Genomic DNA, 26258 nt, shown 5'->3' on the forward strand with positions numbered 1-26258 from the left:
CTATGGCGGCGGCGACGGTGGCAGAGGCACCAGAGGTCCTTCAAGAATGTGGCTGCAAGGGCATCCGGACGTGTCTAATCTGCGAGCGGCAGCGCGGTGGTGACCCGCCCTGGCAGCTCCCTCCGCAGGTAAGGACTGGGATAGGGACTGCGTCCACAAACTCCGTTCTACATATGGGGAAACTGAGGCCCCGATTAACCAGGAGACGGGCGAGGATCAGACTGTGTCAGGAGCCCGGGGCGTTGCGGGGTGAGGAGATGAGGGCTTTGAGGAGTGGTCTTGGGTGTAGGGAAGGGGCTCCTCCTCGTGGGGTGTTGTCCAATCACAGCTCACCTCTGGAAGCTTGGGTAGTCAGTCAGCAAACCTTGACCTAGCCCCTCCATGTCTGGTGCTGAGCTTCATGGGACCTGAGGAAAAGACAGAAAGAATAGAGACTGGGTAAAGCCAGGGCAAAGGGGTCCCAAAGAACTTGGACCGAAACTGGCAAAATAACAAACAAAAAAACCCAAACCCGTTGCGTCGAGTAGATTCCGACTCAAAGCGACCCGATAGGACGGAGTAGAACTGCCCCATAGAGTTTCCAAGGAGCTACTGGTGGATTCGAACTGCCAACCTTTTGGTTAGCAGCCGAATGCTTAACCACTCAAGGAGAATATTAATTCCTACTAAAACAAAAACCTAACCCACTGCCATGGAGTCGATTCTGACTAATAGTGACCCCATAGGGTTTCCAAGGCTGTAAATCTTTACAGAAGCAGACTGTCACATCTTTCTCCCGTGCAGCTACTGATGGTTTTGAACTGCTGACCTTTAGCAGTGATCACTTTAATCACTGCACCACCAGGGCCTGGAAGTATTTTAGGTGGCTGCAGGCATGGTCCATGCTGGGGGAACTGCTCAGGCAAAGGCCTGGAGGAAGTGCATGTGCTTGGAAATTGGAGTGATGCTCAGGCTGGAGAAGGCAATGGGGCTGCCCATGAAGGCCCCTGTGTGTCTGCTGAACAGGCTGGGCGTGTCCTAAAGACCACACAGAGCTCCTGAAGGGTCAGATGTGAATTTTAAAAAGCTCCTGGGGTAGGCTGAGAGGCATGGTATGAAGGTATGGAGGCTGGGAAGCCAGTAAAGAAGCCACTGCAGTGTTCACAGTAGAAGTGCTGGGGGCCTGAAACAGGTCAGGCCTGTGGCCATGGGCATGGAGACATGAGGCACTGTGGGGGTGGCAGCATCCCAGCTTGGATGGCTGTGGGATGAGGAGAGGAAGATGTCCAGTATGAGAGGCCCAGGAGACAGGAGATGGTGGCCCAAAGCTCAGGACGTGTCTGAGCTGAAGTCAGAGGCTGGAGATGAAGCTTTAGGAGGGGGGAGAACAGTGAGAGAAGAACAGAGGGCCAGGGTGGAGCTCTGATGGGCTCCACAGTCCTAGCTGGGCGAGCTCTGGCTGGAGCCTCACATGGAGGGGCAGTTATGGTCCCTACCTCCTGGGGTTGTCCTGAGGATTAAAACTGAGTAACACATATAATGCAGCAAATATTAGTTAGTTTATGAACTAACTCTTTCATTAATTAAGAGAGCCAGAAGAACTCATGGTGGGCCCCTAGACAGTTTATGATAAGGAGATGAGTCAGGATGGGGGCTGGCCACACCAGAAAGACCAACTGTGTGATTAGAGGTTGGGACTTTGAGCTATGTGATGTCAGCTCAACCTCCAGGGGAGAGGAGGGGACTAGAGACTGAGTTCAACAATATGCACGTTGATTTATACATGATAAAACTCCAGTAAAACTCTGGACACCAAGCTCAGGTGAGCTTCCTGGGTTGGCAATACTCCTTTCATGTACTGCCACATATCGACGCTGGAAGTAATGCATCCCTAAGAACACAGAAGGTTCGCCTTTAGAACTCTCCCATTCCCAGATTCCACTCCATGCGTCTCTTAGGCCGATTCTGATTTGTATACTTTTGCTATAATAAAACTGTAATTGTTTAAGTACAGCACTGTCCAGGATTCAGTGAGTCATCCTAGCAATTTATTGAACCTGAGAGAGTCCATGGGGGCCCCCAAATTGGCAGCCAGCTGGACAGAAGTGAGGATGGGCCTGTGGACTCCTGAATTTGCAGCTGGTGCCTGAAGTGGGCAGACTCGGCAGTCTGGAGGACTGTGCCCTTCACCTCAAGTTTAGTTAAGTCATTGTAGACATTATAAAGTGCATTTAATTAAAAACATTTGCTATAATAAAAAGCAGAATATAAAATTATATGTACATTTACAACCATGTAAAAAAAAACGGCAGTGGCATATAGAAAAAGACAAAGATAACATGTAAAATTCCAACTGAAGGCTTAGGGGTTCAGGGCTGCCCAGAGGTGCCTCAGAAGAAAGCCCTGGCAATCTCCTTCTGAAAAATCAGCCTTTGAGGAGCCTATGGAGTACAGTTCTGCTCTGACACATAGGGGGTCGCAATGAGTTGGAGTCGACTCCATGGCAAATGGTTAACAAATAAAGGTTAGGGAGGAATTAGGCATAAATGTGAGAAGTCAACCTGCAAATCATTTCATCTGAAAGAAAAACAGGCTTTTTATAGGCAACAGAATGTCAGAGTAACAATGTGGGTGGCCAGTGGAAAAATGTGCCATACCATGGTGTTCTTCAATAAACCCTTTACGTCTAAAGGAACATGCAAAGTTTTCCTCTTGTAATTGATCCACCTGCTCCAGAGCAGCAAAGAAAGCTGCAGTTTCATTCCTGATACCCAGCAATTTGTTCTCTACGATTCAAGTATTGTGTGGGCCCTCATGCAAGACTGACATAGTTTGGAGTCAGCAAGATGCTCCCTTTCCATAGGTCTTGCAAGATTTCAAAGTCACTGCAAGGAAATAAAACACACGTCTTTACGAGTTAGTTGCCCATGTGTCTGACTTTTTATGTCACCGAAGGACCATCAAACTGTGCTGCAGTTTTCAAGTGTAAGTCTGAAGTTAAATCTTTCTGCTCTAATGTGCTGCTAGAAATGCATGATTTGGAACTTTCTGTCCCATGCATGGCCTTTGTATTATTCCAGCAGAGAAACAAATTTTGCCAGGAACTAAAAGCATTGCCTTACTCCTAATGAATGGATGCGGCCAGGCTGTTTTTAACAAATTGCAAATATTAACAGTCCAAAATTATTTCCCCTACTACAGAGGTTTACCAGCGGCCCACCAACGAGGTGCAGGCAACTGTCCGAGCCTGGAATGTTTTTTTTTTTCCTCAGTGAACACTGCCTTATATGCTCCAAGACAAAATCAGTCTAAACAATTCCATTCTTCCACCACCAGTAGTACTCTTTTGCATTGTCTCCTCCAAATAAATGTGGCTGGGGAGGAGTGCTAAAAAAAAAAATGCTATTCCTTTCTGCACCAGAGAACAAAAAGTGTTTGTACCATGTTCTTTAGTTTCTTTGAATTTCAAAGAGATCCTTGTAATACTTTCATCGCAGACTCCTTGGGATGTCAGCAAGAAATGCTTTTAAATCTGTAATGAGCCAGTTTCTTCCAAGCTTTGTGGGTAAGCAAATATAATTTAAGGTTGATAATCAATGTGCATAATTTTATAACCAAATAAACTTCTAATTGATATTTCCCCTCAAAAAAAAAAAAAGAAAGAAAGCCAGAAGAGGAAAGTGTATCAGAAGCCAAGGGAGAGATTTTAGAAGTAGTATTCAGCAGTATGGAGCCTTGGTGGCACAGTGGTTAAGAGCTCAGGCTGCTAATCCAAAGGTTGGCAGTTCGAATCCACCAGCTGCTCCTTGGGGACCCTATGGGGCAGTTCTACTCTGTCCTACAGGGTCGCTGTGAGTCAGAATTGACTCGAAGGCAATAGGTTTTTGTGTTTTTAATCAGCAGTATGGGGAGCCCTGGTGGCACAGTGGTTAAAGCACTTGGCTGCTAACCGAAAGGTTGGTGGTTCGAACCCACCAGCGACTCTGGGGAAGCAAGATGCGGCAGTCTGCATCCGTTAAGATTTACAGCCTTGGAAACCCTATGGGGGCAGTTCTGCTGTGTCCTATAGAGTCGCTATGAGTCGGAACAGACTTGATGGCAGTGGGTTTGGAATCGGCAGTATGGTGCATGGTCGAGGCTGACTGGATGGAAGACTGAATAGAGACTGCAGATGTGACAGCTGAGAGAGTGGGGACCCCTGGGTGAGATGCTGGGGGCAAGGGGGGAGGAGGTGAGGAATGAGGTGGTGGTGGAGGCAGAGGCTGCAAGTGCAGGAATCGTATGGTGGGACAGGAAGGGACAAGGCAGGGCTGTAGTTCGGAAGGAGACAAGGCAGGGATGTTCTTGACTTTCTTAGAATGAGGGAGACCTGAGTGTGTTCCCAGGCCATGGGGAGAAGAAGAAAAGGAGATGGAAAAAGGTTAGTGAGTGACAGCTGAGGGGGTGAGGAGCCAAGAGATCAGTGCTGCACCTGGGAAGGAGTTGGATTTGAACTGAGAGGGAAGGAAAGGAGTGAGAAGTATGGGAGGGCGGGGAGGTGTTGGGGGAGCCCGAGTTGAAGGCCTGCTCAGTGAAGCGCATGCAGCAAGGACAAGAGGAGGCTGGTCCTCCTGGGGTAAGGCCTGGTCCCGAGCATAGAGGCAGACCTGCTTTTCCGGCTGATGGTCTTCCTGGCTGTGGTGGGGATGCTGGGCATGATCCTGAGCCATTTGAGCATTGACTCCTGCTGGGGAGGGAGGCAAACCTATACCTGGGGAGAGACCCTAGGAAAGCTGCACCGTGGCTTGGGGGTGGGGGGGAAAAGGCTTTTTGGAAGAGGTAGATCCTCAACTTGGCCCTCCCAGAGGTGACAGGCGTGGCCAGCCCATGAGAAACTTGGGTGGAGCCAGTGAGGCCCGGAAGAGATTGCGGGTACACAGATAACGGGAGAGGCGTCAGCAACTGCGTCAGTTTGGGTCCTCCAGAGTAGATGCTGAGACGGAGTTAGGAGCAGAAGAGGCTTATGGGGCAAGGGGGTAGTAATCCCATGAAACATAAACAGGGAGGAAGCAGAACTGATTGGGCAGAGAGAACTTCCGACCACCATGTAGATCTGACACAGTCATGGCCAGTCCAGCCAGGAGCTCCAGGCAAACACTGCCGTCAGACGAGACCCACGCTGGGCAGAAACAGCCAGGCCCAGGCTCAGCGTTGCTGGGGCTGCCTGGGAAGAGCTTGGCCTTGGCAGGAAACCTGAGGTAGGGCCCTGAAGGTGCTGCAGCAGGAGGTTGTTGGCTCACTGCACTCCTCGCAGATGAACTGCCAGTTCTGTCCGTTTTTGGAGAGAGATTCCAGCGGTGGGCCTCCAGGGCAGCCAGAGGAGGGCAGGACCCTGAGACGCCACCACTTCAGCTGAGAGCCTTCTCCCCTCGGGCCTCTCAGCATGTGCTGCTCCCCTCTGCGTAGCCCCAGGGGCTCAGCGAACTCCTTATCTGGGCTGGGTGCTTTCACACAGGTCCTCTCCCGCAATCCTCCCTCCCCACCCGTGAGGCCGGGGAAGGACAGGCGCCACCCTGCAGTGACACGGGCACGATGAGGACTCACAGGCTGCTCCCTGGCTGTGCAGCCTCGGGCCACTTCCTAACTTTGCTGAGCTTCAGTTGCCTCATCTGTAAAATGGAGATAACTGCCTTGGCTATGAGGATGCTCTTTCGTTTTACAGAGGAAGAAAGTGAGAAAGGGGCCGAGTTGAATGCCTTTCTCAGAGGCGGCCCTGGGCAGAGGTGCACCTCCACAGCCAGTGTGGCCTGCCTCCAGACTCCAGCTGCATTCCAAAGTGGCTTCGGGGGCATGGGGAGGACGGGAGGCACAGCTTGCTCTGCAGCTTTTGATCTGATGTCTGAGAGAGAGAAGGCTTGGGGTAGAGATGGGAGTCACCAGACTTCACTGGGCTTAAAGGCAGGGAAGAATGAACCATTGGAGCCCCCGTCAAAGGCAGCTGGCCACCAGGCAGGGGCTGCTCCCAAGAGGGTATCTTCGAAGGCTGCGATGGCTCCAGCACCCCGTCTTTCTTTTGCAGAACCCAGAACGTTTCACTTACTGCTCCCACACTGGCTGGGCAGTGGGTGCCCAGGAGTCTGACTTCGAAGGCTGGGCCTTCCCCTTTCCAGGAGTGACTCTGATAGAGGACTTTGTGACCCGGGAAGAAGAAGCTGAGTTGGTGCGTCTGATGGACCGTGACCCCTGGAAGCTCTCACAGTCTGGACGGAGGAAGCAGGTGCGCCAGCCAGAGCTCAGGGTGGAGGCCCTGACCGTCAGAGGGGACCTGTCATGCTGCCGGGGGCCCTGTAGACTCATCCTCGTCTCGGAGACCCTTTGCTCAGCCTTCCTCCCACCTCTCAGGCCAGCCTCTCAGGGTCCTCCACCACTGCCCCCAGGGTCATTAGCGGGCAAGCTTCCCCTAACCTCAGGACCGAGGGTGGCAGGGATGTCTGGAAGGGACGGCCAGCTGAGTCAGCTCAGCTTCCCAACAAGACAGCATCAAGGCTGTCTCAAAGGCAGATATGGCTGCTCCGCTCTCTGTGCCCCTCTTCTTAGCTGGCTTCAGGGTGGGGATAGTCATGAGAGATTATCTGAAGGAGGACCCATGGCTGCCACAGAAACTGCCAAATGCCTCACCTTCCCGGCCTCCCTTCACGTCATGAAGTTCTTTCTCCATTGGGTTTACACATCCTCTCATGCGTTCCTGCTAACCTCCTGGCCTCGAGGTCCTGGGCCTCCTCCTTGCTGGGGAGCAGATCCTCCCTCCTGCCTCAGTCCACTCCTCTCTTTCTAACTCACTCCTTGATACCTCAGAACCTTTGATCCCACCAGCACCTATGGCCCATCCATCCTGCCTGTCCCTTCCCTCACCCCTCTTATCTTCCCTTACCCAACTTCAACGCCATGACGCCTTATTAATCACTGCCCTGCCAACTCCCTTACCCTTTGGCCCTCACTTCATTTTGCTAAACCACAACCCTGGTGAAGCCCACCTGCTCGCCCCGTGCCCACTCTTGCACACAGACCTGGCCACGAAGCAACGTGGCACATAGCCCATCACAGGCCTCCTCCAACAAGGGTATCCAAGTGGAGCTGGGCCCTCTCCACTCTCAGTGGTCACACTGGATCTCTCAGGTCGCTCACTCCAATACTTCCCTCTCAGAGCTTCTTTCCTTCTCCTTCACCTCCTCACTCTGCAGATGACTGTGAGTCACTGAGCAAAAAAGAAGCACATCTACACACCACCTCTGTCTGTGCGCAAACGGCCACCTTCTTTCCTGCTGCTGAGGCTTTTCTCCAAGGCCATCCTGCCCCCACCTGTGCACAGGGCCGTGTCCCCTCTCCTTAATGCCGCAGCATTTCCCACTCCCTCCTGCAAGGTTCGCCTTGCCCTCTGCTGGGTCTTTGCCATTAGCATACCAAGAGGCTCCAGCTCTCTCTTTGCAGCAGAATTCCTTGAAGGAGTTGCTAATACTCACTATTTTCAGTTCCTTGTCACCCATTCAAAAATGGCTTCCATCTCTGCCCTCCACGACCTGAACCCAACCTCTCGTCTCAGGTTTTATCCATGTGCCTGGAGCAGCACTCTGACGCAGTCGATCACACCTTCTTTGAAACAGTTTGCTCAACCGGCCGCTCCTCTCAGGTTGCCGCCCCCTTCTCTCCTGGCCTTCTCAGGCTGGTGTGTCCCCAGGCTCAGTCCTCAGACCTCTTCTCTTCTCTCTGGGCTTACTGCCTCAGTGAGCTCGAGTCATGGCTCTGAACGCCATCTGCGTTTAGAAGCTCTGAACTTCAGCCCAGGCTTCTCATATGCATCAGACCCTAAAACGGGCTCGGCTCTCCCCTCAGATCCCCTCAGTGGTCCCCAGCCCAGCAAATTCCATCTTCCGCCTGCTCAGCCCAGAAACCCTGGGGTTTTTCCCGATTTCTCTCTCATGCCACACTTCCAACCTATTGGTAATCCCCGTCGGCTCTTCCTTCAGAGTATATCCAGAATCTGAACACGTGTCACCCCCCTCCCCCTGCTGCCACTTGATCCAAGCCTCCAGCTCGCTCACGGGATTCCTCAGTGGCTTCCTGCTTCAGCCTTGCTCTTCAGTTAATTTTCAATGCAGCAGGAAAGTGACCCATTAAAACCTGTCAGATCATGTAGCTTCTCTGTTAAAAACTCTCTAGTGCCCCCCATCCCCACAGAAACACCCAAGTATGTATCACGACTTAGAAGACCCTGCTGATGTGGCCACCCCAACCCCCACCGCACCCCACCAGCCCAACCTTCACTTCCAGGGCTGCCCTCCCCTGTGACAGTCACCGTGGCCTCTTCAGTGTTCCTAACGCCTCTAGCTCCATGCATCCTGTGCAGCTCCGCCGGCTCCGCCTTGCCTTCCTCTGGGGAGGGCCTCCCTGGCAGGCCTGCCTTTTCTGGAATCACAGTGCCACCTCAGGGTTGTCCCTATTCCTGCCTGTCATCTTCTCCGTCCGCCACTGCTGACAGGCAGCCTGGCCCCACCTCTCCCCACCACTTTCTGCTGCTGCTCCTGAGCTGGCCTGCAGGAGCCAGCTCGCTCCCGCACCCTGGGGCAGGCCACGCGGGAAGGATGCAGACGTTGACACCGCAGAACCACCCTCAAGCTGGTGGTTAAATGCTCCCCTCTCTCATTCCTCAGGCAACAGTTCTGAGGAACATTCTACAAGGCTCCTCCCTAATGTTTATTTTAAATACACTTTATTTTTCAGAGTACTTTTAGGTTTATAGAAAAATTGGACAGACAGTTTCTCCTATTAACATCTTGCATTCATGTGGTACATTGGTTACAATTGATGAACCGATATTGATAAATTGTTAGGACTAGCGTCCGCAGCTCACACTGGGGTTCACTCTGTGTGTTGTATAGTTCTGTGAGTTTTCCAAATGTGTAATGTCATGTGTCCCCCATTACAGTATCATACAGAAGAGTTCCACTGCCCTAAAAATGCCCTGTGCCCTCCCTCTTCACCTCACCCCCTCGCCTTGAGCCCCTGGGAATCACTGATCTTTTCACTCTCTCTGTTATTGTTACGTGCCATGGAGTGAGTCCGCCTTATAGTGACCCCATGTGACAGAATAGAACTGCCCCATAGGGTTTCCTAGACTATAATCTATGTTGGCTTTTTTTTTTTTTAAATTTTGTTGTTGTTAAATTATTTTATCTTTTGATATGGTTCACATACCATAAAACTCACCCTTTTAAAGTATCTGCTTGAGTGATTTTTAGTATGCTCACAATGTTGCATAACTGCCATTACTATCTAGTTCCAGAACACCCCATCACCCCAGAAAGGAACCCGATACCCATTAGCAGTCATTCCCCATCCTCCTCTCCCCCCAGCCCTAGGCAACCACTAACCTACTCCCTGTCTTCTGTGGATTTGCCTATTCTGGGCATTTCATATAAATGGAATCATACACAATGTGATCCTTGTGTCTGACTTTGTTCACTTAGCATAATGTCTTCAAGGCTTCTTCATGTTGTAGCGTGTGTTAGAGCTTCATTCCTTTTTATGGCTGAATAATATTCCACTGTCTGCATAAGCCACATTTTGTTTATCAGTTCATCTGTTGATGGACATTTAGGCTATTTCTGCTTTCTGGCTATTGTGAATATTGCTCCTATGAACATTTTGTATACGTTTTTGTGTATACATGTTTGAGCATATCTGTGATTGGAATCACTGGGTCCTATGGTAACTCTACGTTCCCCCTAATGGTTTTGAACCTCAGTTGACCCCACGCTGACCAACTGCATAATGCAGCCTTGGTCTGGCCTTCTTTCCCTCCCTGATCACTCTTCCCACATCCCACTCTTTGGGATCACATCCCAGAATAAACTACCTGCACGCAAGCCTTTTGTCTATAGCTCTGGTTTCTGGGAACCTAGGCTAAGACAGCTCTCCCCCAGCCCCTCATCCCCTCCCCTGCTTTGTTTGCCCCCTGGGCATTTACCACCTTCTGATGCTTGCTCTATCAGTTAGATCTCCTCCTCGGTTGCCTCCTTCCTCTGCTGGAATGTCAGGTCTGTGAAGTCAGGGGGTTCTGCCCGTCTTATTCACTAAGATTGATGTCTTCGGACCCAGCCTGTGGTAGACATTTTGGTAAACTCAGACACTTCTCCATCTCCTTTTTGTTCTCATCCTTCAGGACTATGGCCCCAAAGTCAACTTTCGCAAACGGAAGCTGAAGGCTGCTGGCTTCAGAGGCTTACCTAGCTTTAGCCAGGAGGTGGTACGGAGAATGGGCCTCTACCCTAACCTGGAGGACTTCCGGCCTGTCGAGCAGTGTAACCTGGACTACTGCCCTGAGCGGGGCTCAGCCATTGACCCCCACCTGGATGATGCCTGGCTGTGGGGGGAGCGGCTGGTGAGCCTCAACCTGCTTTCCTCCACGGTGCTGTCCATGACCCATGAGGCACCCGGCAGCCTGCTACTCTGCCCAGCTCCTCCTGGCTCCCTGGAGCCCTTGGTGGAAGGTGTGGTGGCCTTCAGTAGGTCTGTCCTGTGCCAGGATGTGGAGGTGGCCATCCCTTTGCCCCGCCGGTCTCTGCTCGTGCTCTCTGGTGCAGCACGGCACCAGTGGCAGCATGCCATCCACCGGAGACACATCACAGCCCGCCGTGTCTGTGCAACCTTCAGGGAGCTGTCGGCTGAGTTCTGCTCCGGAGGGAGGCAGCAGGAACTGGGGCAGAAGCTCCTGCAGATCGCCTTCTCCTTCCAAGGAAGACCCACGTGAGCCACCTCATGTGGACGGAGCTGGTGTGGTCCTGCCCTGGGGCTCCAGGCTGACTGACTGATCACTGGGATTAAAGGGGGGCCCAGGCAAGGGTCTTTTTCCCAGCTCATAAGGAAATCAGCTTGACCCCTGACACCACGTTTTGATGGTAACGCACCTCAGGTCTGTCCCCTTCAACCTATGTTGTGGCCACTTTCGGTTTTGGTTATTTAATCTGTCATAGTTTTCAGAGAGTGGGGTAATTTAAGCTTAAGTAATTTTGGTACCATTTAAAACTATTTTCTCCTTTATCCATTTCTTTGATGAGGTTTCCCAGTATTCCTGTCATTTGGAGAGCATGTTGGATTGGAGAAAGGAATTGGTAACTTGAAGTTACTGTTCTTTCAGACTTCAGAGTCTTGGTGAAAGCCTCTGAGTCAGGCTCAGCCTGTGTCACTGCTGGACCCTGTGGGGTAGGGGATGAATGAGGGCAGGAAAACCCGAGAACCTGGCTCACCCTACCTGCAAATAATACTGTTAAAAAGTTAAAAAAAAAAAAAAGATGCTCCTCAGTTCCCAGGACCCTGTGAAGTTGTTCACTTTCTTGGTGCTGGTGCTGTGTAGGGTGCTCACCTGGACGGGCCAGCTGCCCCATGCTCCTGTGGCCAGGTGAGGAGCAGGCCATGAAGTGAGGGGGATGGTGGCCAGCCCTCAGCCTGTGTGGTCTGCCCTCCCCTGATGCTCATGAGCAGCAGCTAGGATTCCAAACAAAATATACTTGCTCACCGCCCACGTGCTGGGAGCCAACTCAGCAGGAGCCAGCCCACCAGAGCTAGGTCAGGGTCATGGTTGGGAGTGGTTCTTACAAACACACTCAGAACACCTGGGAGCTGTCAGCAGGGAGGAGCTGCTGGCTGGGTGCACTGTCTGCTAAGCAGCATCCCAACTGCTGAGCCACCGCTGGGTCTGGAGAACGCTGGGAAAGACCAGAGAAGCTCTCAGATTTCAAGTAGCTGCGAGGGGCCCAGCTGCCTGGTGGATGACGTGGGAAGCAGACTCCCAGACAGCTCACTCAGAGCATGAGGATGGAGGATGGCTTCTTCCCAAGCATTGTGACCACCATGCAGGGCACTCATAGGCCTACGCAGGCCAGGGCTGGCTGCCGAGTGCAAACCCAGCTTAAGCTCCAGCCATCCCTGCTGCGTGTGAGCAGCGGCTGCCGGTCTACTCCAGAGGGCCTGTGGGAGTCATCCCCTCACAGGCTGGGCCTTAGAGCAACCCCGCCCCTGGGTGGAGCCTGCAAGGAGCTTCCAAAAAAGGGCTTCGTAGGGAAGAGCATTTGGGAGACCCTGTCCCCGAGCCTTCCCCAGGAAAGGCATGTTAAGGCTTGGGGGACCCAGTCAGCAAAGAAACCTGCTTTACCCAGTGTACCAGGATAACCCAGGGCTTGCCAGACATTTGGGGGGTTGGTCCTTCCTACAGTCCTGCAGAACACACTTCAGGGAATGTTCCCTTACAGGATAGTCAAGTTGGTGACCCCAATAGTTGAGTTTGTCCTTGAAGCTACTATATGAAGACTGTCAGGCTACATGTGACCTGTTGTCTCCCATAGGGATAGCTCCCCCAACAAGGACATTCACATAGACCAACCGGGATAGGGCTGCAAGACCGCCGGTTGGGACGCTTCACCCACACCTGGCTTCTGGGTGCCAGTGGACTTCCCGTTCTGAGGCGCTGGTCCCCAGCAGTCCGTGTGCAGGGTAACTGATGCCAGTTTAACCCCGTATTTTGAATAGCCCTTCATGCAGTCATTCAGCAAATGTAAGCACCAGACACGTTTTGTACAGACTAGTTTGTCAGTTCTAATCCTCTTGCAATCTCAAACTAAAGAGAAGGTGTGAGCCTGTGAAAATAACACTCATATGGAAGTATGTACTCTGAGGCAGCTTCCTGCGGCATCCTATTCCAGAGTAAGTCAAGGGGTGGCTCAGCTGATGTTCCTCAGCCTGACCTGCTTTGGGAAGACATCAGGGAAGTTGGTGGTGCTTATTTGTTCTGAGTGGTGGACAGTGAGGCCCAGGCTGGCTCTGACTTGGGAAGTGGGTGTTGAGTTCAGTCCAAGAAGCATCCTCTAGGGTTATTCCTGCCTAGGTCTAGTACCATGTCCCGCAGCAACTTGTGGGAGGCACAGTGGGTGACAGGAGCTGGAAAAGGGGTTAGCAGGTTCTGAGTGGGCTGGCAAGGGGTCTCTGGGACCATGCAGGGTGCTATGACCTTACCACTCAACCTGCCAGGGCCTCTAAGTCGAGATGTGAGTCCTCAACAGTCTGCTGGGTGGGTGGTCACGGGGTCCCTCTGGGGCAGGCTTGCCTGGGCTCACTGCAGAAATGGTCCAGAGCCACCAGTGACTCTTTTGCCTGTGATGGGGTATATGGGTGTGTGTGTGTGCCTTTTTCCCATTAAGGAAACTGCAGGCTCCACTTTAAGTATTTTCTTGCTCGAAGGCTTGAAAACAGTGGGCTCAGTGGCAGAGGGCACTGTGCCAACCCCAGACCTTTGTGCCACCCATGGCCCTGAGAAGCCTTTTTTCTGTGCTGAAGAGGCAGTCGGTCCCCTCTGGGCTGGCAGGAACACAGGTACTGCCAGCTGCACTGCACTTCTGATTCCTCAGAGCCTCCAAGTTGAAGTACCAGAAAGTTAAAAATAAGGATGGAATTTCTCTTGGAGAAGGTGGCCTCTACCTGGCTGGCTGTGGGAAGGGTGTTCCTGCTGCCTGGCGGGCAGCCAGTGCTGGCCCCAGAGCCACAGGTACCTGCTGTTGGAGAAGGCACTGCAGGACCTGAACCTCGATGGCTCCTTCTCTCCTGGGGAGTGTGGGGACCTGCACCCCAACCCTGTCCAGATGGGCTCTGGTGGGGCTCAGCCACACACATGGGTGGCCCCTCCTTGTGTTTCTGGGAAGGGAGAGCCCAGCCCGGGAAGGGAAGCAGCAGGCAGAGGCGCTCACTGCTGAGCAGCAACCCCTTCTCTTGGGCCCCCTGTGGCGACAGCCTTGCAGCATGTTAGTCTGGCCAAGCACCCTGCCTCTCCATCCCAGAGACATCCACGCCCCATTGGCCTGGGCAACCTGTTATGGCACTGTGGCCAGTGACCAGCAATTAGGAGGAGGTGTGGGGCTTCAGAAGTGACCGATCATTCCAGGACGCACGGCCAACTGTGCAACAGACACCAGGGAAGGACGAGGCTTCGCTTGCCGCCCCATCCACCACACACCACGGAGAGCAGGGGGAGCTTTAATCGCTTCAGTTTATTCAGTTCAATCCAGGGCAATTATTTTAAAAATCCATATGTAAGACAGGGTTATGTACACCATTTATGATCTGCATGATGTCCATGCATAAATAACTGATAAGCACAGCCAGGAAACCACTCTGCAGATGAGCCTCGATCCACCGGGCCGAGGTGGCTTTGGCCTCAACAGACAGACCTTCCTGGAAGCCGCGAAAATAACCACCTGCCATCGCAGTCCCTAAAATAGAAACGCTGAAGTTTTGAAACTTCTGGTCAGGTACTAAATGGAGAACATGTTCTACATTGGAAGGGGCTCAGCATGTCTGAGCAATTTGTTTTATGAGCACCAAAAAGGCTCTGCTCAAAGGAAAATAGGACAAGCCCAGGCGGCTCCAGGGCGGCCACCTGCCTCACCAGACAGAGGCCACTGTACTCGAGACACCCTTCCAAGTCAGGTTAACCCTCCAGAAGCCAAAGGTCTAACTGCAACTTGCTTTCCCCACTTCCCGCACTCCCTGCACAGCTGTCTCTGCAGCTCGCAAGACAGCCCCTCCTGCCTGCCGCTCCCTATCCTCACGGCCATCTCTGTGCCCACAGAAATCTGTCTGCCCTGTGCCTCGGGGAACTAGGAGGCAGGAGCCGGGGCAGTCCTCTGGATGACAGAACAAGGAAGTACAAGAATGTTGTTTTTCTGATCAGAGTATAAAAAAGACACAGTATGTGGCATCTTCCCTACCCATGTGGCACCACCATCAGGTCCACCTGTCTGACCCCGATGCTGCCAGGCCAAAAGCTCCGCACATGGAACAGGTGGGACGACTGGCCCCCAGGCAGGAGCTGGAGGCTTTCCAGAGTTGGGGGAGCTTGGAGCTTGGACACCGAGCACAGTGTGGCAGGGGGCCTGGTAGACTAGGGATGTCGGCAGCAGGATGATGGCCCAGCATGGCCCCTCCCCAAAGGCTCAAGCCAGACAAAGGGCCTGCTGCCCCTCCCTGTGTGGGTGCCACATACCCAGAAAGCAGCCAACTTGGCAGTGGGGGTCTGCCTTCCCTGCAGGACTCAAAGTGGCTATTTGGAGTGTCACTGAAGTTTTTGGCAAAGCAAACACACAGATTAAACCAGATAAGCCTTTTCAGCAAGGCTCCTGGAAAGGACAGACATGCAGCAGAGGGCAAGCAAGGACCAGACAGATGTCTGAAGAGGATGTAGACACACCCTGCAGAGGACGCCAGGCTCTTCTCCTGATGGGATGCAACGCACACCCAAGCTCGGCGCATCTCAAACCTCCCACGAGGGCCTCAACGTTTCAGTTATGTGTTAGGGTTTGTCTTCTCACCAGCGTGTCACACACCCAGAGCCCCAACCAGGCCATCCAGGCCTTCCAGGCACTGACAGCCCAGACCCTACAGAGATGCTAAACTGTCACAAGAAATGAGATCAGAGCATGAAGATGTCCAATGCCCACTTATAAACACAGAAGAACAGGCATCCCTCTCCAGGCTATCACTGGAAAATGTGGTAAACATGGTTTTTAAAAGCTGCACAGGGACAGCATGCTTCCACGTAAGCTGGCACTGCAGCGTGTATGCAGCCACCAGGGACGGGGCTCATGTCTACCAGACGTCCTCAGTGACCCCACCAGGCCCCACCCTGGGCACGGCTGTGTAAACATGAGAGGCCTGGAGGCCCAGGAGGGGGACACCGTGTGGGGGCCCCGCATTCCCTGCAGAGGGGCTAGGGATCACTACCAGGAGGGCCTGCATCTAGCCAGGGCTGGCCCCTGGTTCCCCTACCCAGAGGCCAGGAAAATGGTGCTGTTTAGACAGGAAGCCCCCCGGGCTGCCCCTCTCTCCTGGGACAGGGCGGTAGGGGACAGACAGGCCTGCTGCTTGGGTACGTGCTCCTAGCCTTCTGCTGACACAGAAGGGAGGGGTGGCTGACACAGGCTCAGAGGCCATTCTGGGCCAGGAGGTGGAGGCCTCCAGACTTGGGGCTCTTCTCCTACCCTGGTGGCCTCATGGGTCAGTGTGGCCAGGGCTCCAGGCTCGCTGGGAAAAGAGACACTGAGCCTGGTGGGCTTTAGAGCACTTCAGTGAGCTCGGCCTCCTCAGGCCTGGTCTCACACAGGATACTCATTACCTGCACCCTCACCCTGGCCAGGCCTCCACCCTGGGCCTGAGCCATACTGAGCTGCTGAGCGGGCACGTACCCGGGCTCCTGCCCACCCTCCACAAGCCATGGTGGGGAGGGGGCACCAAGCTACGCTGGATCCCGTGCCCCACCCCACCCCATATTCCAGTCCCCGTCTACCACAATAGTGTGTCACCGTCAGACATGCTACCCAGAAGTACTCAGGTCTTACAGAGCAATCGTCCTCTGAACACAGACTCCCTGCCCCTCCAGGCTCCCAGCACCCTCTGGCCCCAGGTCTCCGAGATTACCCTTGACCACTGGGTGCTGCTTGGAGCCCTTCCTGGAATGGAGCTGATGGGCACGTGCCCTTGGGCATCTTCAGCCTGCCCTCAACGCCCATTCCAACATCTCACCGCTCGGACCCCTCTCAGCTGCCCTTCTCTTCCCGGGAAATGCCCAGGGTAGAGGAGTCAGCCTTTCTTTGCCTCCTTTGCTCTTAGCAATGGAGTCTCTTGTTTCACTAAGGATTTCCATTTTCAGAGGAGAATTGTCCAGAGAACGCTACAGCATTAAGACAGGAGTAAAACTTTGGTCTTCAACTATCTGGCAGTGTCTACACAGCCTCGCTGACACTTGGCATTTTTTAAATTCCCCCAAATGCAGGCAATTTCTGCTGGGCTCAGGGCACACCATGGGGGATCTACTGCCCATGTCTCCTCCTCTGAAGGGAAGCCCCCCGCCCCCCTGCAGCCATCCCTGTGCCACCAGCGTCCTTACACCACCTGCAGGCTGCGCTCGTGCCCGTCCAGCTGCACCTTGAGCTTGTGCAGCTCCTCGATCTCGCGGTTGTGTCGCTCAGTTTTGTGCCGCACCAGCGAGCGGTAGAAGTGGATGGTGAAGACCACGAAGATGAGGCCCACGGGCACCATGATGATGGTGGACACGAGGGCGGCCTGCCAGCCCGTGTGGCCACCCGGGCCAGGTGGGAGGCCAGGCTGGGGCCGCGCGTCCACGGGTAGGAACTTGATCCAGCAGAGTAACACCACCTCGGCCAGGAAGAGCAGGATGCCAAGTACAGTGGAGAAGCCCCAGGCCAGCTCAATGTAGGGGTGCATGCGCTCATGCGGCGACTCGCTGATGGAGTTGAGGTTGTGGATGTTGCTCACTGCCTCCACGTTGGGCAGGATGCACGTGCTGATGAGCAGGGCGAAGAGGTGCACGGCCACCAGCACTGTGGTGCAGGCGCTGAAGGCGATGAGCAGCGGCCGCGGGTATTGGTACTGCGTCTCCAGCTGCACCTCCACCATGGCCACCTGCAAGGCAGAGCGGCACTGTCAACGGCAAACAGATCGACACGCATGGTGCCGCCACACGCGGGGGTACTACTCAGCCACAAAGAGGTACAAAGTCCTGATACACACTACAACATGGATGAACCGCAAAAACATCATGCTGAGTGAAAGAAAAAAAACAAAAAACCTGTTGCCATCAAGTCAATTCCGATCATAGTGACCCTACAGGACAGAGTACAACTGCCCCACAGAGTTTCCAAGGAGCGCCTGGTGATTCAAACTGCCAATCTTTTGGTTAGCAGCCATAGCTCTTAACCACCATGCCACCAGGGTTTCCGAAGCCAGATAAATGATCCCATTTACCTGAAATATCTAGAATAGGCAAGTGCATAGAGTCAGAAAGTGGATGAGTGGTTACCAGGGGCTGGGGGAGGGGAGGAGGGGGCATTATTCCTTAATGGGTACAGAGTTTCTGCTCGGGGTGGTGAAAACGCTTGGGAAATAGACAGTGGTGATAGTTGGACAACACTGTGAATTAATGCCACTGAACTGTACACTTAAAAATGGTTCAAACGGCAAAATTTATTGTTATATGTATTTTACTATAGTAAGAAAAAAAGCAGAGCGGGTGCTCGGGTGCTGCTGGGTGGGGCCAGGTGGGCAGGGCAGGGGGCCCCATGGAGTCACCTGCAGGGACACACCCAGTACTGTTTAAAATCTCTAACTTTCCTTTTTTTGGATTAGCTAAAGAAGACCTCACTGCAGAAAAATCCAGAAGTAAGAAGAGAGTAAAGAAGCCTGGGGGGGAAAAGAATCGCCCTCTAGTGCCTTCCCGAAACAAACATGGGGTGTGCGGGGGTGCCCACCTACAACCCAGGCAGAGCCACACCGGGGTGTTCAGCTTTTTTTTTCCCCAAGACCTCAGCTATCTCATGGGTTCAAGAAAAGTCGTGACCTCGTATTCTGTGTGCCTTTATCATTATTAATATTTTAAAACTGAGGTGAACAACTCCTGTTTTTGTAAAAAAGTAAAAACTAACCTCTGAAAAGGTAAAAACGGAAGCTCCTTGTGCCCCTAGACTCGGAGCTGCACACAGGACAGACAGCCTCACGCCGACCACATGGTGCTCTCAGCTGAGCCCAGGGACGTGACAGAAGTGGGGATAAACGGTGAGTAGGGGAAATTGTGGGAAGGGGGCCGGGCTGGAAAAAGTACGTTAAATCAGCAACCACAATCACAGCAGCCAACAGGTAATGTCTAACACTGATAACTGGAGAAACAGCAGTCTAAGCCTGGCATTTAGAAACGGAGTGAACGGCAGAAAAAACAAGAGTTTCACATGGCTGAGGGTGGGGAGCTTGGGGACTGGGGGCTGCTGAGTTTTGTTTTAAGTCTTGTAAAAAAAAAGCCCGTTGCTGTCGAGTCGATTCCGACTCATAGCGACCCTACAGGACAGAACAGAACTGCCCCACAGGGTTTCCAAGGAGCAGCTGGTAGTTTCCAATTGCCGACCTTTTGGTTAGCAGCCAAATGCTTATCCACCGTGCCACCAGGGTTCCATAAGCCTTTTAGCAGGACTTAACTTTTTTTTTTTAACTACGTGCATGTATTATACTTTATTTAAAAAAAAAATTTTGTTGTTGTTTAATGGAAGGGGAAAAAAAACCACAGAGGGAACCAGAGGCCAGCTTACCTCTGCCGTAGTCAGGCCCGGCCCTGCTCACCACACATCCTAAGGGGCTTTCACAGCTCACCCAGCAGTCAGACCCACTGGTTCCCTAACACCGCTCCCTACTCCTGTCCCCCCAGCCCTGAGGACTGCCCAGGGGAGGGTTTAGTCCAGGCTCCAGCAAGGACTCTGGGGCTCACTCCACAAAGACGCACCAGGAGACTTCTCCCAGGCACTCAAAGGTAAGAAACCAGACTAGCCAAGGAAGCAAGGAGAGGAGTAAGATGCAGAAAGAGCGAAGCCAGAGGAAGGCTTTTCTATCCACTGTGTTTGCATTCTAGATCTGAACAACCCTTGTTTTTAAAAATCCACAAGAGAGAAGATTTCACAACTTTTTCTAGCAACTACTACCTCTCAGAGTAAGATACTTAATTTCCTAATCCTGTCTTCCGTGGAGATGAAACATGTGGTAGGTAAAAAGAAGATAGGGCAGTCTTAGTGGACCACAAGCTGAACAGCGTCAGCAGTGATTATTGCTGAGGTCATTCTGAAAAGTATCCAAAGAGATAGAAACCACAGGCTGAGGGGTGGTCCTTTCTCAGTGCCCTGTGGCTTCAGATAAACTCTTGTTACCACAAAGGTTATGGGCCCAGGGTGGTAACTATAATTATAAAAGAATAATGCAAAGGAAGATGATTCTGAGATAAGAGAAAAAGATGATCAAAAGGCCAGGATAGTGCCTACCAGCAAAGCAGTTCTGTTCCACCTCACTAGGAGCAAAGGCTAAATTAGGGCCATTTTCAAGTGTAATGTTTATGCAGAGATTTTATGAGGAGGCCTCAGATCACTGGTTTTCTGTGTTAGGGGAAGGATAAAGAGATAAGCTTCCTGTTAGACATAAATGCTGGTGTTGGGCAAAGGAATAGCTTTACAATGCTAATTAGAGGGAGAACTAACAGAGACTCACGGTGACTATGAGTATGTCAGAGTAGAACTGTGCCCCATAGGGTTTTCACTGGCTGATGTTTTGGAAATAGATCACCAGGCCTTTCTTCTGAGGGTCCTCTGGGTAGACTCAAACCTCCAACCTTTCAGCTAGTGGCAGAGCACATTCACCATTTGCACCACCCAGGGACTCCAACAATTCAGTTCCAGCAAAGGGCCTGTTTCCATTTTTCCACATTTCCTTTCAGTCCCTGCCTCGTTCAGCTGTGGCTACAGAGCTGAGGTACCATCTGATGTTCTACATTTGTCACTTATTTGCCTTGTGCTGCTCCATTGTCTGAGCTGTTTTTTATCTGCTTTACTGGCAGCATGTCCACTAATCCAATCGAGTGGGCACATGGCTGCCCTCCCCACCCCATTCGCCCAAGCTGGGCATTCGAGTGAGCCTGCAGTGCATGCTAGGCAGGGCAGCCTTCCTGAGAGGGCACGTCTCAGTCAGGGTGCACAGGTACTGTGTAACCTGGGAAATGTCCCCCAAATGCCTAAGGAAGGCCTCGCTGGTACCGAGGAGATACTCCACAAATGATGAAGAAATGAATTGTCAATAGAAGGTGTGATGTTGCCAAGCCAAGGACAGACAGCACTGGGGACCTGCCTGGGGCCCAGGGTGACCTAGGACACCCATCCCTGCGCCCAGTCATCATGTTCTCATTCGAAGACCACTTCCCACCTTGGAGGCTCCCGTGAAGTCTCAAAACCCCTTCTCCAGAAATCATGTTTTCTGTTGTATAACTTTATTTACATGGCTTGTTTTCACATTTTAATTAGTGATTGTGAGGCCTTCAACTTGGGTGAGCATTTTGTCGGCTAGAAAAACACTGACGCCTTCCTAAGTTTGGAAATGAAAATATTTGGAAGACAGGGTCTTCAAGAGACACCTACAGACAGGAAGTGACTTCCCAGACCTGGGCCTCACACAGGAAGGAAACCTTATTGCATTATATTAGATCACACAAAGTTTCTCAGAATGAGTATTCCAAAGTAAAAAAAAAAAAGGACAGGCCAGAAGAATTTAATACTATAATTATTCTGTGGTATAGAAAGCAAGCTATGATTTTAATAGTGACATCTAAACTTCTCACACGTATTTCTTAAAATTAAGCTTGGGAAAATATTTTGTCTTTTTAATGGGATGCAAATCACGGGAAGAAAATCACTACTAGCCAAAGTTGTGCACAATATGATTGTATACTTTTATAATTATGTTAAAAAAAACATAAACCCTCAAGACCTACGTAAGCCTTAGCTTTAGACTACAGACATAAATATACATTTACTGCTCTCTGCCTCACCCAGCAGGTCAGCCATGCCCTCTGTGACTCAATGTCTCATTTTTCCAAGGGTGGCCCACTCAAATGACCTAGCAGACCCTGCTCATGGGAGTGGCTACCCTGCCTCGCTCCACAGCCTCTGATCTTCTGTACCACCAATCTGACAACTGAGGTCTTGGGCTACAGAAAATAATTCTTTTTCATAAGGAAAAAAAATCCCTGCCAGCCAAACAGGACCTCTGAGCATATGACAGAGAAAGAGGGTGGCTCCATCAACGTGAACCAGCCGTGTCCATGCTCACTGTGAATCCCCATAGCCTCACCCACCAGGACAATTCCCAGGAGGGTCTAGGGGCTTTGGAATCAGCAGGAGGTGTCCACGGTTCTCTCTGCCTGAGGCTGACTCTTGTCCTCAGGGATGACTCAGAAGGAAAGTCCCAGCGGATAGCGGGCGTCAGGCCAGAGGCTCTGCTTTATCACCCAGAGGCCATATTCGGGAGTGTCTGTGCCCCCAAATGCTGGGCTAAACTGAATACACCCCAATCAATCCCACAGTTCCTGCTCAAATCACTGATTTCCAAATTCTTCGGTGTTGCCCAAGACGGGGTAGCCATGGGTATCTTTTTCCAGGAAACCCTCTACACTGGAGATACGTTAATTAACCCCCACCAACGTCCTTGAGGGGTCCTGGTGGCGCAGTGGTTGAAGAGCTCGGCTACTAACCAACAGGTCAGCAGTTTGAATCCAGCAGCCGTCCTTGGAAATCCTACGAGGCAGTTCTACTCTGTTCTATACGGTCGCTATGAGTCAGAATCAACTCAACAGCAACAGGTTGTTTGGTTTTAATCTCCTTGAAGGTACCCTGGTGGTGCCAGTGGTTAAGCACTTGGCTGCTAACCAGAAGGTCAGCGGTTCAAACCCAGCAGCTCTTCAGGAGAAAGACAGGCCGTCTGCTCCTGTAAAGATTATAGCCTTGGAAATCCTATGGGGCAGTTCTACTCTGTCCTGCAGGGTCGCTATGAGTCAGAACCGATTCGATGGCAATGGGTTTGTTTGTTTTTTTTTGTAATGTCCTTGAAGGCAAATACTTTGTTTGGAACATGAGAGAGGGACAGTCTTTCTGAGGGCTCTGGGGCCTGGGGACAACCCTGGACCCCCCGGAAACCCCTCACATTGATAGTGCAATCCTCTTGGAGGAGCTGGGATGTGGGTGGGATATTCCTAATGGTCTACCCCTGCTGTCAGGGGGCCCAGAGGGAATGCCGTGCTCCTTGAAGCCTCACAGAATCCTGATTAGCAAAGGCCCGTTCGGCGGGCCCATTTGGCCGGCTGCGTTTCCCACCGCATGACAGCACTCACCATGGCGAAGCCAGAGAGGAGGGCGGAGGTCCTGCTGGAGGCCTTCAGCTTGGCCCTGCTCAGGTAGAGCTTCCTCCAGGAGAGGGCCTGCACCGAGTGGTGGTTGGAGGTGACCAGTTCCAGGTAGCTGCGGCGGACCCAGTCCCGGTAATCCATGCCCTTGTGGCCGGGCTCAGAGCAGGCTGGTGTGGAGGGGGCCACAGGCACGTTGAGCTCGGCACTCATGGTGGGAGCCAGGCTTAGGGCAGGAGAGAGACGCACTCAGGCATCCTAATGGGTTCCCAAGGCCTGGAAAAGCCAGAATCCGAGCCCGTTTAACCTTCCAAGGGGTAGGGGGCTGTACACATCCACCCCCTGCCGGAGCCATGGGGTTCAAAGGTGGCGTGTGTGTGGGGCCCTGGTCTCAGAGGCAACCCCCCAAACCAGAACGTGGGGACCATTCAGAGGGGAGGAGGGTCAGCATACAACTCCACAGATACCCCCACAGCATTCAAAGGTGCTCTCTCTGCAAAGCTGGCTCCCAGACTCTCGTCTCCAGGCTCAGAAAGACTCCACAACAAGTGTGGCTCCTGGGCCACAGGGTGAAAGGAATTCAAAGGTTGGCCCAAAGTACCTAACAGATCCTACGATCTGCACCTGCCTTCAAGGGACAGGGCGCTGTGGCATTTAGGGAAAGCCTTGCACCTACAACTACAAAACCTGGATTTCACTCTTTATTACGTGACCCTGAGCATGACACCCGGGCAGCCTTTCCCCCCTCGCCTCCCTCATCTCTTAATGCAGATGGTCTCACCCTACAGGACTCCTGTGCAGCTTGAACAAACTAACACATCGAAGACTCAGAACCACTTTTCAGTGCCTAGGTGGCAACCACGAAATAAACATTTCCAAGCAGTCACTAGTTTCTCAAATCCAACTTCAATTTTAATCAGTAAAGTTTACCCTAAAAAATTACTTGCTTTATATAACTAAAGAACGGCCACATTGAGCTAAATGAAAACCTCAATCCACCAACTAAGATGAGGGCATGTTAAGCTGAAACTGAGGCTGGAGACCCCCTAAGTCCCCCAGGTACATATCTGGCTTGACAATAACACGGGTTGAAGATCTGGACTGATAGGTCTAGATTTGTGAATTTAAGCCCAAATCTCCACTCATCCAAATAGGGGATTGGTGGTCTCACACAGCCCCCAGGACCAGTCTGAGAGGTGACACGCCTGGATCCCGCTCCAATTAATCTGCAGAGTGTGCTTCAAGGGCATAGGCACCTTGCAGCTCACTTGGCATCAGGCATTAACTTTTATATTCAGGCTCACACAGGCCCCGTGGAAAGCTGACTTAAGGCTATTACAAACAGATCAGTGTTTCTGGGTCCCAGGGAGCAGGGCTGGGGTGGGTAGCTGAGGTAATGCCCCAGATCTGATCCATAAATGCCAATCTTTAAAAGAGAAGGCCCTGGAGGTGGGGAAAGGGCCCTCTTTTGGTGTGCTTCCTTCTGTCTTCTCCACCAGGCTGCAGAGGCACAGCCAGTGCGGGCTAACAGGATCCCTGGGGACCAGTTCTGTGCCCTTCTAGTTCTGCCAGGGGATGCCAACTACTAGGTCATTTATAGGAATGCCAACTTGGGAGCTGCGTTCACTGCCTGTGCGCCCACATCTGCAGCCAGCAGCTCTGCACTCAGGAACTTTAATCACTGGAATGGCCCCTCCCTCAGGGAGAATTCAGAGAAATGCTGCTCACTAATGGATCTGTTGGTCAGCTCCAAATAATTTCAAATGTCATCATTTGGAAATGCACTTTCTCTCCTTCTCCCCCTCTCAAGTAACAGAGCCGAGCCTGCAGATATGATGCAAACAGCGTAGTGTGTGGAAGGGTGAAAGGCAAGAAAAACACCACCTTTGCCCCTCAGAACATCCATCCCTCCATCTTGTATGCAATAGAAGCCCTAATACAAGGCTGCCTGCGGTACTTAGCCAGCAAAGACTAGAGGTGAGAATCTCCACCTTCAGGGATCTCACTGCCCAGTGGCGGAGACAGCTCAGTGCTGCAGTGGAGGGGTGTGAAGGCTGAGGGAGAAGAGAAGGGGCTGGCTGCTTCAGCCTTGGCCAGGGGGAAGGTCCTGCAACACCAGGGAGTAAGGTTAGGGGACAGAGACACAGGTAGTGAAGGCAGCCCTGGCAAAGAGAGGCCCCCCTCAAAGACACATGCTGAGCACATGGAAGGGTTGTGAAAGGCAAGAAGACAAGCTTGAGGCACACGTTTGGGAGGCCTCTCATCCTTCTGGGGACATGGCGAGGGTGGGGCTGGGTAAACTGAGTGGAAGATAGGATTCAGGGAGCATGCAGAGCTGGGGTAGCAGCGCACACTGCCTGAGACGTGGTGTGACTGTGCTGGATGCAGGGCATGGATGAAGCAGGAGAGTGGAGCAAGCAATCTGGGGACCGCTGGCTCAGTCTGGTTTGTGTGCCCAGTGAAATGGTTTGCTGACTGGGAGACATGAGAGAGCCTTGTGCCTCCGAAGGGCTGAAGGGCAGCTATGTGGGGGGAAGACTAGCGAAGCCCTGGAGCCATCACTGAGCCATTGTGGAGGTGGACAGCTTCCGGGGCAGCGAGGTCTGAGGGGGGCTCCTGGTGAGCAGCCAGGGCAGTCTCAGCCCTGCCGATGTCCTCAGAGTGGGCAAGGTTAGGAAGGAAGTGCTGTCTGCCTGCTTGGAGCCTGGGTCTTGAGACAAGCCTGCTGGTCCTGAAGGTAGGGAAGCCACTTCCACCTGAAGGCGCTCACGTCCTACCCCTGTGCCAGGCCTTGTGCCCCAATTGGAGGAGAGTCTGGTCCCCACTCTAGGGCTCGGACAGGGGGCGGTGTGGGCCACATCAATCAGGTGGCAGCGGCTCCAAGGGATGTTCAACCTTGTGGATTTTTAATTAAGGAGTTCTATTGGGCAGTTCCATCTGAAACATTTCCAGGGGGTCGGTTTTGGGGTTTGCCTGTCTTGACTTTTAAACATCTGGGGCAAGGGTGAGTGCCATGGAGACCATCCCCAAGTCCGCAGTCACCAACGTCTGTTTCTCACACACACACATACACACCCCCTACACGGGGAGGGGGCGCTGTAGCCCTCTCAGGGGCCTCCGAGAGGCATACACCAGCATCTCTGTCCCTTTCCCTAGGGAAGCCTCAGCGGCAGCAGGGCCCAGGACTCAGCCAGCGCCTCCGCCCTCTGAGTCCTCTCCCCGCTGCACCCGCCTGAGGATCCTGCGAGGGGTAGGGTCACCTGGCCGCCCCCAGCCCCACAGCTGTCCTCTCCTTCCGCCCCATCCTCAAACTGCCCGGGAGAAGGCCCCGTCGCTCCCCTCTCGAATCTCCCCGATCCAATTCCGGGCTCCCGGCTGGGCGGGGTCCCCCCCCATTTGGCAGAACCCAGCGGCCGAGGGCTGGGCGCCGCCCGCCCGCCCGCGAAGCACTCACCGGAGCTGCCCTGCCGCCCCGCCCGGC

General features: G+C 52.7%; 2 protein-coding genes across 2 annotated transcripts; one reads left to right on the top strand and one right to left on the bottom strand.

Moving 5' to 3' along the window:
* Nucleotides 1-2: 2 nt before the first annotated feature.
* On the top strand, nucleotides 3-11213 carry ALKBH4 (alkB homolog 4, lysine demethylase). The gene is made up of 3 exons (XM_004385950.2): nucleotides 3-128; nucleotides 6038-6235; nucleotides 10178-11213. Exons 1-3 carry the CDS (start codon nucleotides 3-5, stop codon nucleotides 10763-10765), a joined length of 912 nt encoding a protein of 303 aa, XP_004386007.1. The 3' UTR covers nucleotides 10766-11213.
* Nucleotides 11214-16329: 5116 nt separating this feature from the next.
* Nucleotides 16330-23020, bottom strand: ORAI2 (ORAI calcium release-activated calcium modulator 2). The gene is made up of 2 exons (XM_004385951.3): nucleotides 22766-23020; nucleotides 16330-17481 (listed from the first exon to the last, which is right to left on the bottom strand). The coding sequence occupies exons 1-2, from the start codon at nucleotides 22988-22990 to the stop codon at nucleotides 16942-16944; spliced, it is 765 nt and encodes a 254-aa protein (XP_004386008.1). The 5' UTR covers nucleotides 22991-23020; the 3' UTR covers nucleotides 16330-16941.
* Between the last annotated feature and the right edge of the window lie 3238 nt (nucleotides 23021-26258).

The sequence above is a fragment of the Trichechus manatus genome, unplaced genomic scaffold (assembly GCF_000243295.1).
Source record: "Trichechus manatus latirostris isolate Lorelei unplaced genomic scaffold, TriManLat1.0 scaffold00151, whole genome shotgun sequence".
Classification (NCBI taxonomy): Eukaryota; Metazoa; Chordata; class Mammalia; order Sirenia; family Trichechidae; genus Trichechus; species Trichechus manatus.

Coding starts and splice junctions, on each gene's coding strand:
- ALKBH4 (XM_004385950.2), top strand. CDS start 3: ATGGCGGCGGCGACGGTGGCAGAGGCACCAGAGGTCCTTCAAGAATGT. Junction 129..6,037: donor CCTGGCAGCTCCCTCCGCAG/GTAAGGACTGGG, acceptor TTTCTTTTGCAG/AACCCAGAACGTTTCACTTA. Junction 6,236..10,177: donor AGTCTGGACGGAGGAAGCAG/GTGCGCCAGCCA, acceptor CTCATCCTTCAG/GACTATGGCCCCAAAGTCAA.
- ORAI2 (XM_004385951.3), bottom strand. CDS start 22,990: ATGAGTGCCGAGCTCAACGTGCCTGTGGCCCCCTCCACACCAGCCTGC. Junction 17,482..22,765: donor TCCTCTCTGGCTTCGCCATG/GTGAGTGCTGTC, acceptor TCTGCCTTGCAG/GTGGCCATGGTGGAGGTGCA.